We start from the raw sequence: 13,618 nt of genomic DNA, 5'->3' as shown, positions 1-13,618 counted from the left end.
GAAAAACAAAAGTCAGGGATATGCCGTACCTTCCCACTGCTCTGCCAGGCAGCTGAATTGCCCTCTACTCCTTGGAAGGCACTGCCCTGGGGTTACTAAACTCAAGCAAGCCCATGACATTACTGTGTACTTTTAAAAGCAGGTATTGCAGACTCTGCATGTTCAGCAATCGTAGCAAACAGCTGGAGTCCTGGAAATGCCTCCTAGGCCTGGCAGGACACTGATGAGAGTGTGCTTCCCATGGCTGGCTCCTGGGGCATGGCACACAAATTGCTCTCAAAGGTCATTTTAAATAACTGTACTTACCTCATCACTTAAAACACCAGCATTAGCCCTGTGACCAGTTAGGCATTTTTCAAAGCTACTTCACGTTTTGCAGACATGGATCAATCTTTTTGTTCTTGTTTCTGCACTCTGCAGAGCAAACTGCACTCCAAACACAACTTCTCTGCTGTGCCAAGGAGCAGGAACTCGTGCAGCCCAAGTTCATACAAACAGATTTTCCTTTGCAGACAGACTAGAAGTGCCCAGGATGATGACAGCTTGATAAGCAAAGGTAGCTCCTTCTCTCTTAGAGAACAGATGCTGAAGGGAACACAGAAAGCCTTAACTCTGGCCCTTGTCCACACACATTCCCATACCCTTCAATTACCTTTGTAGCAGCTTTAATTAAGGAATTTTTTTGCTTATTCTACACACTTTTCTAATTGTTAAGCATTTTTTTTCCTAGTCATGTTGATCCATTTGCCTCTACACGTTTCATTTCTGACTTTACTCTGGAAAATGAAGTCCTAATGGCAGTGCATTCTGCATGACAGACCCTGTGTCCAAACCAGAGCATCTGTAAGTCTGCAACACTGGAGGAAAGAACCCCACCTCACATTCGTGGTTTCGATTCCCTAACTCCCAGCACCTTCTCCCTGGAACAACAGAGGGCACCACTCCTCACACAAAGCGCTGGAAGAGGAGCAGCCCTGCCTTTGAGTCATGGTTCAGGACCCAGGGTGTTTATCGCTCAGTAGGTGATTGTGATTGAATATTCTTCCTCCTGCGAGGTTCACCTCTGCATCTCCTGCTCCCTGTGCCAAAAGCTGCTCTCAGAGATGTGCACACTGTTCCTCTTGGATCCTCTAGGACCTTGCCCTACTTTGCACAGGATGATTAAGCAGTTACGGAGAAATAGCTTTAGCCTGTTTGATTAGAACCTGCACTTGGGGAAGAGGAAAGCACAGTGCCAGCTCCTGCTTCTGCTCCCATGAAGATCTGGTTTTATTCCAGTGAGTTTACAATATAAAATGCGTAAACATGCAGCATATCAGGGCTGGAGCCTCAGTTTCTCTTCTCAGGTGGCTGTGTTACCTTTTGATCTTGCTTCTTGTTCTGTCCAACAGGTGTCACCGCATCAGTGCTGCTACCACCAACTTTTTGGAAATAAAGGGACCTACAAGTTGCTACAGGAAAGATGGAGGGAGACTATTCACAGAGCCTGGAGTGACAGGACAAGGGGCAATGGCTTCACACTGACAGAGAGCAGGTTTAGATTGGATATTAGGAAGATATTCTTCCCTGTGAGAGTGGTAAGGCCCTGGCACAGGTTGCCCAGAGAAGCTGTGGCTGCCCCTGGATCTCTGGAAAGTATCCAAGGCTAGGTTGGATGAGGCTTTGAGCAACCTGGGAGAGTGGAAGGTGTCCCTGCCCATGGCAGGGGAGTGGAACTGGATGGTGTTTAAAGTCCCTTCCAACCCAGGCCATTCTAGGATTCCATATCACAGTAACAACATTGTTATTTCAGAAGGATCTGAGATTAAAAGCAGCCTCTACTAAGGTTTTCCCTGATTTGTTAACCCTCCAGCTGGTGCTTTCGGGGGTTGTAAACCTCTTGGTCTTTATTAATATTTTCTGTACAGAATTTGCATAATATGTGCATAATGTTGCATTCTGGTTGCTCAATGTGCATCGAGCAAAACTCTTGAATGCCAGGACTCTGAATGCCTTGCAGCCCTTTCTGAGAGGACAGGAGAGGTTTAGGTTGGACATTACAGAATCACAGAATGAGCTGAGTTGGAAGGGACCCACAAGGATCATCGAGCCCAACTCCCGTCCCTGCACACACAATCCCCTGTGTATATTCCATGCACACATGATCCACACATCATGTGCCCAAGAGCTGTCCAAAAGCTCCTGGAGCTGTCAGGCTTGGGACTGTGACCATTCCTGGAGACCCTGTTCCTCTGGAGGAAGAACCTTTTCGTGATACCCACCCTTACCCTCCCCTGACACAGCTCCCACCATTCCCTCAGGTCCTGTCCCTGGTCACACAGAGCAGAGTTCAGGGCCTGTCCCTCCTCTTCCCCTCGTGAGGAAGCTGCAGAACTGCTGTGAGCTCTGACCTCAGTCTGCTCTTCCCCAGATGAACTGACCACGTGCCCTCAACTGCTCCTCGTGTGGCTTCACCTGCAGGCCTTTTACCATCTCCATGTCTCTCCTCTGGACACTCTCTAGCAGGTTAATCTCTTTCCTACATTACAGTGACCAAAACTGCACACAATAATCAAGGTGAGACCGCAACAGTACAAAGTAGGAAGATTTTGTTCAGGAAGAAAGGATGATCATACATCGGAATGGGCTGCCCAGGGAGGCGGTGAAATCGCCGTCCCTGGAGGTGATTTAGGAAAGGCTGGACGTGGCACAGGGTGCCGAGATCAGGTTGATGCGGTGGTGTTCAGTCACGGGTTGGACTCGACGACCACAGAGGACTCTTCCAGCCTAACTGACCCCGTGTTTCCGTCCGAGGAGCCCCGGTCCCCGCCGCCGCAGGAGCAGCCATTCCTGAGGGGAGGTGGGGCCGCGGGAGAGGAGGCGGAGCGCGAGCCGCACGCCAGCCAATGGCAACTGCCTCTGCCACTGCCCCCGCCCACTGCCCCCGCCCTCCCCGCAGCGGGCGCGGCCCCGCGCGCACGTGCCAGGCAGCGTGCGCGGCGGTCACGCGGGCGCGCGCGTGACGGCGGCGGCGGCCTGAGGGGCGGGCGCGCACTTCGGACCGGGGCGGGAGCCGGGAAGCGCCGGGCGGGGCGGGGGGGGTGAAGGATAGCGGTACGGAGCAGGGCGGGATCGCCAGGGAGCCGGCGGGGCTGCTGGGGACTCTCTGGCAAAGTCACCGAGAAACGGCTCCGTGGCTGCCTGCGGTGCTTTCCGGGACTGCCGTCCGCACTGAGGCGCCTGGTGGATGCGCAGGTACTGCCCGAGCGCTCCTGCCCTCCGGACAAACCCAGCTTGCACAAGTGGGACAGACCTTCTTTTTTCACAGCATCACAGAAGCGTTTAGGCTGGAAAAGCCCTCTGAGATCGTCGAGTCTAACCTATGACCGAAGAGCAGTGTGTCAAGCAGACCATGACACTGAGTGCCACATCCAGTCTTTCCTTAAAATCCTGCAGGGTCAGTGACTCCATCTCCCTTTGCAGCCAGTTCCAATGTCTGATCACCCATTCAGTGAAAAAAATTTCCCTCATGTCCAACCTAAACCTCCCCCTGTGCAGCTTAAGACTGATGCCCTCTTGTTTCAAGTGAAGCATATAAAGATTTTTCAGCTTTAGTTGTTTTCCAGCCTCTCAGTCACGTGCAGAACAAAAAAGTTCAACTTCCATATTAAAAGGACACAGTTTCTCCTACTGGTAGTCCTGCAAACACTTCTGGAAATCTTGCTGCCGAGATAAGATGTAGAGTCTCCCTCACTGGAGGGATTCCAGAACCATCTGGATGCAATCCTTTGCCCTGTGCTCTGGGATGGTCCTTCTTGAGCAGGGAGGTGGGACCAGATGAACCACTGTGGTCCCTTCCAACCCAACCCATTTGTGATTCTGTGAAGAGAAGCCTTTTTTCCCTGCATTTCAGGCTGCCTTATTGCTACAAAGTCATGCCCTTGATGGTTATGACTCTTTTTGATGGACATGCTCATATTCCAGGTCTTGCATCTGGAACCTAGGGCCCGGCCTTATGAGCTTTGCTGGAAGCTGTGATCTCCATGCTACAGAAATGCTGATCAGGGTCGCTACTCACAGGCTCCAAACCTGAAGCCAATGCAGTGCATTCCAACCAAGTCTATTATTATCAGGCCCATGCAGAGGGGCTGCTGCTCCCACCCAGATGGGCTCCTTTGCAAACAACATCATGTGTAAGGAAGGCTGTGGGCCTGCCTGCCACCCACAGGGCTGGAGCCTTGGCAACCTTGTACAGTGAGAATAGAGTCCACTTCAGCGTCTGTCAGCTCATCTGGCTCTGTGCTGCGGGTATTAATCCAAACACACTTGGGGAAACAATTTTCTGCTGAGGAAAAAGGTGCCATATTTGCATGGCTCTTTTCCGGACGTTATTCCCTAGAAATTGCTTCGCTGTGAGAGTGCCTTGGTAGCATCCTTAAAAAACATTAGCAAAAAGCAAAGTGAAAAAACCCAAATGAACAATCCACGGGGCTTTATGGAGGCAGGAGAAACAACTCTCCTTGGTCCCTATGACCCGGTAGAGCTGCCTTGGATCAAAGTCCCTGCTTGCTGAAACAGAAGGGGATCTCTTCTCTCCTGTCCCAGGCATCCTCTGGGGCGCCGGCAGGGCCACGCAGGGAGGGGAATGTTTGCAGCAGCGGCAGCAGCAGGTGCGCTGCCACTGGGTGCCCCGTGAGTTCAGCGAGGCAGAACAGCCTGTCCCGGGCAGGGCAGCTCCTGCAGCCCGCGGCAGCGCCGTCATCGAGGCTGCCGTGAATTTACTGCTTGTGACAGATTGACAGCCCTGCAGGCTGAAATGCTGGGGCCACGGGAAGGATGCAGAGAGCGGAGCAGCTCGCCCTTGCTCACATCCAGCCCACACGTGTCCGGGGCTCACGCAGCTGCTGCTGGCGGCAGGTGAGCCACCGGCTTCTCTCTGCTGCTTCCCAGCAAGCTCGGAGCCTGCAGGAGAACCGGAGACAGGTCAACAGAGATTCAGACTTTCCTGAGTGAAACTGGCTTTAAAAAATCCAAGGCTTTTTTTTGCAGAGAAGAAATCCTGCATTTTTGTTACTTTCTTTCTCTGAGGCTGTAGTTTCATGTTCATTTCTGCAACTAGAAGGCAGGAAACTTCTCAAAGAGGGGAGGGATCACATGATTCCAGGAGCTGAGGTTTGAAGGGAAAAGGAAATGCGTTGCAAGACCCAGGTTTCAGGGCAGGCTAGGAATTTAGAGGTGCTGAAACACACCTTGCACACCAGGCTTGCTGGCTGTCAGACATTCAGTCTGCCCTGGCTAAAGTGAAAATTAAGCAAAGAAAGTCCAAAACACAAACTCAGGACCTACTCTGGGGCCCATTGTGGTCCAGGAAAGGATTCACATGACTTAAATGGTAAGTCAGGCCTTTCTCAAACAGGGCTCATAGTCAAGTTCTGTAACTGTAACCCAAATACAAAAATTCCTTGTCCTTCAGTTGGAGGTACATATTGCCTTCTATTGGCTTAACAATCCCAAACATCTTTATTTAACACACTCCAGTGGAGCCTGTCATGCCAGTATTATATATATTATTTATAATATATATAATAATATATATTAGATATATATTATAATCTGTTTATATATATAAACAGATTATAAAATCTGTTTTCAACATTTATTACTTAAGAAATCAAGCTTGCATCACTTATCTTGTGGTTTATGGGACAACAGAATATGGATTTAAGTGTAAACAGTAAATGTAGCACCCAGTCTTGCACATTCAGCACTTCCATTTAAAGATGGGAAGTTCTTGTCCAGTGTTTCTGTGATTGTTTTTAACCTCAAGGAAATTCAAGACATACAAATTGGTTTAGGCTCCAAAGGGATCCGGGGAATCCCGGAATTTAATAATTAAGGCTGACACTAGAGTCCCTCCTGTCATTTACCTTTAGCCTCCAGCAGCAGTGGGTTATCAGCCTCAATTACAAACCCTTTTTCCCCCATGTTTGCTTTTGTTAGGCATTGGGATTATCAGAACACACATAATTTGCCTTTATGTTTTATGTCATAAAATGTAATAGATTTCACTGATGCTGCAACTTGGCGTGAAGTCATTTGGCAGATTTGATTCAAGGCCTAATAAAAACAAGCCTTGTTACTGTACATGGTAAATGCTGAAATTGATAAAGCCTTCTAAGGATCTGGGTTTATGGCCCAGTGAAACCTAAACTGATTCATATTCCCAAAGGAAGGAAATTTGAAGGAGACTGAAAGCCTTGCTCATGCTTAGATTTTAAACTGTGCTCTTCAGGACGGACACAGCTTTTTATGAGGTGCTTGTGGCTCCACCATTTGTCTTGGTGATCTGGCAGGAAGGGCTTTGTGCTCAAACTCTGGCTGGAGTTGGAATACACGAGCACCTTCATCCCAGCCTAAATACTGGCCTAACAAGTGTTAAACTGTTCAAGTATGCAGGTCAACGTTACTGAGGGGAAGGGATGAGCCCAGCTCACTTTTATTCCTGTGACAGCACAGGGAGCACAAACAGATCCAAAGACAGATGGAGTCAGACACAGATTTTTTCCCATTTCCCTACCTAGTAATTTACTTCTGCAGGTAAAGTGGTGCACTGTAGCAGCCTTTGGTCCATTATTTATGGAAAAAAAAAACCTGTCTATGTGTCTATTGGTATTTGTAGATAGCCCACCTGTATCTCTAATTGGAATTAAATTTACTACAGGTTCCATGTGAAGACGCCTATTTCTTAACAATCCTACTCGAGTAATTTAAAAAGAGTGCTTATTTTTCATCCAATTTATAATTCGTCCTGTATTTTAAGGGATTGATGGAATTAACCTGATTCTTAGGAGCTTTTTATTCCATTCCGACTTCATTCCTTTCCAGTGTAGTCAGCGGTATTGGAAAACCAGCAGAGGGAGCACGGAACGTTCCCTTCATCTCTCTCTTACGTAAACACTGGCTACTGTTTGAGGGGTTCCTTTAATTTTATTTCCCTGCAAGAATTTTTGCATGGAAATGTCATCTGCAGCTCTCCTATTTAATATGTAGAAACCTTTAGGATGCTGCATTTCCACGCTAGGAATGATCTGTCTGCTTCCACCACTCTATTCCTCCTCTTCCTCTCCCCCCACCACAAAATATTCGGTTTTCATAGAGTATTTCCAAACTGGGACACCCATCATTCATTCCTGCAGAGATTATGATACGTCATTAGATTGTCAGGCAAATCATAAAGTTTGTTCCTTGTGAGCAAAGAGAGGTCCCATGCAGCGCCAGAGCTGCCAATTGTTAAAGATTAGTATTTTGCAAAAAGAAGAGGGAAAAAAGTAGATGTCAGGAAGAAACTGTGTGTTCCACCCTTCACTTTCTGAAATGTGCACATATCAAACCAGAGTTTGCCAGAGAGAGTTAAAGGAAACCCAGCAAATTCAAACCCAGATTAAAAATGTGAATTAAATCATCATCAGCCACACAATCATACAGTTTGAAGCTCAATGCACCAATTATAATGAATTATCATTACATTTTTAATTAGTAGACAGCCCCATTTTGTGTATTAAAGTTTTTATTCCTTAGTAAGAATTTTTTTAATCACAAAATAGTGTGGAAATATTTAGATAATAGAATTCATGGAGTGCTGGAAAATACTGAATATAAAGATTGATTTCTAATATATCACATACTAAACTGTTCTAAAACAGCTGGTTTCTTGCAGACAGGATTTATTTTTTTTAATAATTTAAGACAGCATAAGCTTGTATCAAGCATAAGCATTGTAACAAAAGTGCAACTTTTTCAGCAAGTCCTCCCAAAAGATATTTAACTCAAAATATCATTAACACATATTTTTCTCCCTACAAAAATAGCATGTCAGACATCATTAATTGGATGTATTAACAACTATTTACATACAGCCACTCTGTAGGCTAGTAAGACTTTTTTTTTTTTTTGTAACGTTGTTTAAACACAGCGTTTCAGGCAAACAGTAGCAACAGCAGCAGCAGATGCACCAAACGGACTGACGGACCCCGGACACACACATGCTCCTCGCCAGGCTGTGGTGTCTCACCTCTTACATAACATTCAAGTGAGATTTCTCACAGTGCTACCTTGGCAACAAACTAAAAATATCTAGGCAAGGTCTTGGTTTAAGCCTTATTATAAAAGCTTTATCTGTGTGATTATCTGGCGTCTGGTTTGTCTCCAGAAAGGGAAATCTCAGTATTTGAGCATGGGATGAGGGAAGAAACCATATGGGAAACTTATCCCAACTGGTTTAATCATTTCTGATTGCACAGCGAGGTGTTTACCTACGGCCTCCAGTTTGTGTCACTTGGAATTTAGGAAAAAATTAATTCAGACTGACAAGCTGCTCTGTGTTTTCTTGGGGGAGAGAAGGGGGTTTCTTTTTGTAGTTCAGTGCAGTAACATTCATTTTATACAGCAAGGTTTGGGGGGGAAGAAAAACTCTCGGGAACATACTGAATTATATAAAGATGGGGTGAGAACAAATACACTTGCCACACCTGTATACCTTAGCAAAAAAAAAAATAAAATAAAATAAACACAAGGTTATGTAATGGGTCTGACCCTCCTTCCCTTGCACACCCAAAACTTGCTGGAGCCAGCGGCATCCCCGGGTGCTCAAGGCACTGCAGGTTTGGGCTCAGGGTGCATCCTCCATGCTCCGGTTCTCCATAAAGTGCTAGCACAGGTGCTGGGCTCTGCCCTTCCTCCCTCGCCTCGTTCCCCGCCCTCACCCTGAACCCATCCAGGTCTCCCGGACAACAAGTGCAGGTTCCCAAGTGGGACTTAGAGACACACTGTATAAACCCATTCCAAATAAGGTGCCACAATTAATTACTCTATATAGAGGGGGGGAAAAAAAAGTATCCTTACTATGTTTTCTTCCTTTCTCTTCTTCTTTTTTTTTTTTTTTCTTTCTTATTTATGCATTTATAAAGCCAAACATTAAAAAAATACTGAGTAGCAAATTTTATCCTCGACGGTCCTCTGCGGGGGCCGCTCCGGGACCCGCCGCCCCGGCAGCGGGACTCCCCCGGGCCAGGCCCGGCACCCCGCGGCCGCCAGCTCCCGGCGATCGCCGGCCCCGGCGACCCCTGCCCTCCGTAGGATCCCGGGGGCGCAAGTGCCGGCCCGACGGTCCCTCAGTCCGAGGGGAGGGCAGCGGCGGCGGGGAGCCCCCGGGACGTCTCACGGGCACTCGGCGCCGGGTTCTTCGGCAGCTGCGGGCTCGGGCTCCTCGCTGGGCTCGGCGGCGGCAGCGAAGGGGTGCGGGAGGTGGGGCGTCGGGGGCAGCCCGGCGGCGGCCGCCGCCGCCTTCTCGGCGGGGCCGAGCACGGAGGAAAGGCAGGGGAAGGAGGCGGCGGCGGCGGCCGCGGCGGCGGCCGCTTGGGCGGGGATGCCCGGGTAGAGGAGCGGGATGGGGGCGGCAGGGTAGAGATACTTCTCCAGGCTGCTTTTATCCAGGAAAGGCTGCATGTAGGCGGCGGCGGCCGAGGGGGAGATGAAGTAGAAGGGCAGGCAGAAAGGGGCCGCCGCCGGCTGTCCGAAGGGAGCCCCGCCGCCGCTCGCCCCCAGGGCCATCAGCGAGCCCAACAGGGCGGCGTCGGGTCTGACCAGCGCGGCCGCCGCTGCTGCCGCCGCCGCCGCCTCGGCGCCCCGCGCCGCCAGCCCCGGCGGGCCGGGCATGGGGCTCCCGCCGCGGTCCAGCTTCAGTCGCTTGGGCGCCGGGGGCACCTCGTCCCCCGACGGCTCCTGTTTGATGGCCAGGGCGGGCAGCGCTCCGCCGGCCGCCGCCGCGGGGCCGCGCTCGGGGCGCGCCTCGCCCTCCCCGCCGTAGCCGCTATCCGTGTCCGTGTCGGTCTCGGCGCTGAGCTCGGCGGCGTGAGTCCGCTGGATGACGGGCACGCAGTTAGCCTGGCCCTCCGGCTTGTGGCCCGGCGCGCAGGGGGGGGCGGGCGGGGAGGAAGAGGAGGAGGATCGCTTGCTGAGGGGGCCCGGCGGCGGGGAGAGGAGCTGAGGGCCGGGGAGGAACTGCGACGAGATGGAGTGCAGGTGGCCGAGGAGCTGCGCGCATCGCTGCTCGCGGGGGGTCCAGCTCTCGAAGCGGGAGAGGTACTGCAGCACTTCCTTCGCGCACGTCTGAAAGCCCGAGTGGAAAGCGTCCAGGTCGGCCTGCACTGGAGACTTCATGGATCGCTCCCCTGCGGGAGAGACCGAGAGGGGACAGCGATTACCCGCGGCTCCGGCATGGGGTTCCCCGCTCCCCGCCTCCCCCCCCCGGTGCGCCCCAGCGGCTGTGCCCCCCGGGCCCCGCTTACCGTTCTGCAAAGCAATAATCTTCTGGTGCTGCTGCTCTGTTAAGGCTGTTAGCGCTTTCAAGTGCTTCAAAGTCAGTTCCAGCACCACAGCTTTCTCCAGGTGTCCCAGTGTCTGCAAAGGCAAGGGCAGGGGGCGGCTTGGCTACCTCCCGGCACATTTTGGCTACAGCCAAACGCCGCCTCCGTTAACTTTGGTCAGAGAGCGGTCCCCGAGGCATTAGGGCCAGGACGGCGGGACGGGAGCAGGCAGGCAGCCCAGCGTCCCGGGGGCTGTGCAGCGGCCAGGCTGTCGGCGCCTGCATCCGCGTGGCCATATACGCTCCTGGGCACCTTACCGTCAGTTTCAGATGTTCGGGCAGTAAATCCTTCAGCTGGGCAATGCATTCGTTAATCCTGTCTCGCCTCTTCTTTTCTATCAGTCTATGTGGCAGTTTGTACGTTTCCTAATTAGCAAAACCCGGAAAAGCCAAGTGTTAGGCAGAGTCCCTCGGAACGCCGATCAAAACCAAAACAAATGTCATGCGGACCACATGCCGCGCAAATTATCGTCAAGGCACCGCTCTCCCCGCCGTGCCAGCTCGCTCGTAAACCCACTTGCGATTCGGGGGGCAAGTTGTATGCGCAGCCTCCCGGGGATGCTCATGGGAGGGAAGCTATGCTGCAAAATTCAGCGACCCCAAACTAAGCGGTTAAGCGAGAAGAGAGCCCCAGAAACTTATTCTTACCTTGCTCTCGTCCCTCTTCACGCCTCTTTTGGGTTTGCACATATACAGGGCAGGGTAGTCCAGCCTGGAGAAAAACACAAAGATCCAGCATCGGCAAGTGCAGCGACAGCTTGCCTAGCCCCTCCTCGAGTGGGCACACGGGCGCCGAGCGCTCTGCCCGAAGGGCCGGGCAAGGGCTCGCCCGGGTCCGCCAGCGGAGGGAGGCGGCGAGCCCCGCGCCCCGCCGGGAGCCGGCGCCGCTCCCAGCGCTTCGCAGCACTTTCTCAAGAAGACGAAACGCCGTAGAGATACGAGACGGAGACGCTGCCCCGGCGCCTTACCCTATAAAATCCCTATGCTCCAGTAGCTGCCTCTCCGGCAAGCGGGAGATTCCTTCATCCATGTCTGGCAGCGGCTGATGTTTCGTCGCTGCTTTTGACTGAGCCTGCGGGATGCTGAGATCAGTCTCGGGAGATCTGCGAGCGACGCTGCGCACATGCAGCCTCCGTCCCCCCTCTCCCGTGCAGTGGCCAAAAGTGTGCGGCGGTTCGTCCCCGTCCCCCCACCCCCCCCACCCTGCAAGTGCCGCCGCTGCCGCTCCCCCCGCCCGCCTTCGCTGCGCTCCCCGCGCACACGCCCGCAGCTCCCGCCGCCGCCGCCGCGCCTGCCCGCGGGGCACGCGCGCCGCCAGCCAGCCCCGCACCCGGCTCACGTGCGGAGCGGCCGGGGGCGGGACCGGGGAGGGGACGGGGGGGTCCCGCCGCCCGCCCGGGGCCGCCCTGCGAGACAGCGGCTTTCCCCCGTGTTACTGCTGCTGCTGCCGCTGTCGCTGTCATCGTCAGCGTTACCGCCGCGATGACTGCCACTCTCGCTGTGTTTTTATGGGTTTTATGATTTTTGTAATTTTAATAATTATGAAATAATTTTACTTTTATTATTGTATTTTAATATTTTTTATTATTATTTGTGTTCGGAGAGGAGACGCGCCGGTGGAAAACGTGCCCAGGGGAGGAAGGGGGTAATAATCGAGCCACTCTTTTGAGGGGGTGGTTAGGGGGTCACGTTGGCCATACGTTTTCTATAGATTTCTATAGGATGCGTGGGCACGAACGGGCGCACACGCGTGTTGCTGCGCCGAGCGCACCCTGGCCTGGCGCCGCCGTGCCGCAGCTCTCGTCCCCCGGTGCTCCCGCCCGGCCGCCGCTGCTCCCGGCAGCTCTCCCTCCCGACCTTTGGACGGGAGCCGGATCTGCCTGCAACGCCAGACCGCGGCAGAAGCCCTTCTTCTATATTTTTCACGTATAGAGAGGCACATATACATAAAAATATGTCTGTCTCTAAACGCATCTGCTGTTGACGCTGCCCTCGGGCAGCCCCCATCCCTGCGGGGCGCAGGGGGTGACATTGGCAGAGGATTTGCACCGCCGCAGCGTGACCGGCCGCAGCAGCCCCGGGACGGGGCGGGGCGGGATCCCCCCTCCGCCCCCCCGGCTGCGTCCCAGCGCGCCGGGCGCGCCCGCGCAGCCCCCGCTCCCTGCCGGCGGCACCGACAGCCGCCTCCCTAATCCCGTCTCACACTGGTACGAGCACAGGGCCGGCAACGTGACCCGACCTGCTGCCACATCACTGCCGCCGGGCTGCACCGGGCGGCCCTGCCCCGCCGCCTCCCGCTAGCAGGCGGCGGCACCGAGCGGCACCGGGCGCCCCCGGCTCGGGCTAGCGCGGACCGTGCCTCTGTAGCCCCGGGCAGCCCCGCGCCCGCCGCCCCCCGCCGGGCAGCCCGCCAGGACCCTCCTGCCAGCAGAAGGACGGCGTGCCCGTGGGAAGGGGATGCTGTTCTTTCCCGTGCCCCGGGCAATTGCGCTGTCTGTGCGTGCGTGTGTGTCCCCGCGTGTCCCCGCGTGTGCGCCGTGCCCGCACGCCGGCGCGGCATGTGTGGCCCTGCAACGTGCGGGGTGTGCAGCGTGTGCGGGGAGCGCAGCGGCCCCGGCCCCACGTGCGGGGCGGGGAGAGCGGGCACTCCCGACACCACCGCCCCCGCTCAGAGCCGGGCTGCCGGGTTTCTCTCCGGCGTTCCCGGCGAGAACCGCAGGCGGGAAATGTCAGCTGAGGCGATCCATAGCGATGTGTTTATCCCCACCGCCAGCGCTGACCGCTTGCTTTTCATTTGGTTCTGTTTCGCTCCCTTCCTTCCGCGGGCTCCGGCTCCTGGAGGTGCGTGACCTCCACACCCGGGCTCCCACAGAATCTGGCGGCTGGGGGAGGCGGGGGAATTACCCCAATAAACACTAAACACTCCCCCACCTGCCAAAACAGAGACGGGAACCTCACATCATTCCTGTCTAACGACCGTGCTTTACAGGTAATCTGGCCCGGAGGGTAACTCGTGATTTTTGTCTGCGGGGGGGTGGTGGGGGGTGGAGGGGTGGCTGCCGAACCGCACTGCCCGTCTATAAAGTGCGAATGAGGTTTCAGGAGCAGCGAAGGCTCTGATGAGGTGTTTGAGGCTCCTGCTTGGCAGGCAGCAAGCGGCACTGCGGGCTTGTACAGCTCTCTCCCTGTTAACTTGATGGCATTTCCACACTGTCC

The 13,618-nt window shown here is 53.8% G+C and overlaps 1 protein-coding gene across 1 annotated transcript; it reads right to left on the bottom strand.

The window, feature by feature from the left end:
- Positions 1-7,528: 7,528 nt before the first annotated feature.
- On the bottom strand, positions 7,529-11,608 carry LOC131573647 (class E basic helix-loop-helix protein 41-like). The gene is made up of 5 exons (XM_058827799.1): positions 11,371-11,608; positions 11,051-11,114; positions 10,661-10,768; positions 10,326-10,437; positions 7,529-10,208 (listed from the first exon to the last, which is right to left on the bottom strand). The coding sequence occupies exons 1-5, from the start codon at positions 11,430-11,432 to the stop codon at positions 9,196-9,198; spliced, it is 1,359 nt and encodes a 452-aa protein (XP_058683782.1). The 5' UTR covers positions 11,433-11,608; the 3' UTR covers positions 7,529-9,195.
- Between the last annotated feature and the right edge of the window lie 2,010 nt (positions 11,609-13,618).

This window comes from Poecile atricapillus, chromosome Z, assembly GCF_030490865.1.
Source record: "Poecile atricapillus isolate bPoeAtr1 chromosome Z, bPoeAtr1.hap1, whole genome shotgun sequence".
In the NCBI taxonomy this organism is placed as follows: domain Eukaryota; kingdom Metazoa; phylum Chordata; class Aves; order Passeriformes; family Paridae; genus Poecile; species Poecile atricapillus.
This window is presented reverse-complemented; position numbering and strand designations above follow the sequence as displayed.

Bases quoted from the DNA above. Each gene is read 5' to 3' on its own strand.
- LOC131573647 (XM_058827799.1), bottom strand. From the start codon at position 11,432: ATGGATGAAGGAATCTCCCGCTTGCCGGAGAGGCAGCTACTGGAGCAT. The intron at 10,769-11,050 runs GTAAGAATAAGT...TTTGCTAATTAG, and splicing joins TGAAGAGGGACGAGAGCAAG to GAAACGTACAAACTGCCACA. The intron at 10,209-10,325 runs GTAAGCGGGGCC...TCTCTCCCGCAG, and splicing joins GATTATTGCTTTGCAGAACG to GGGAGCGATCCATGAAGTCT.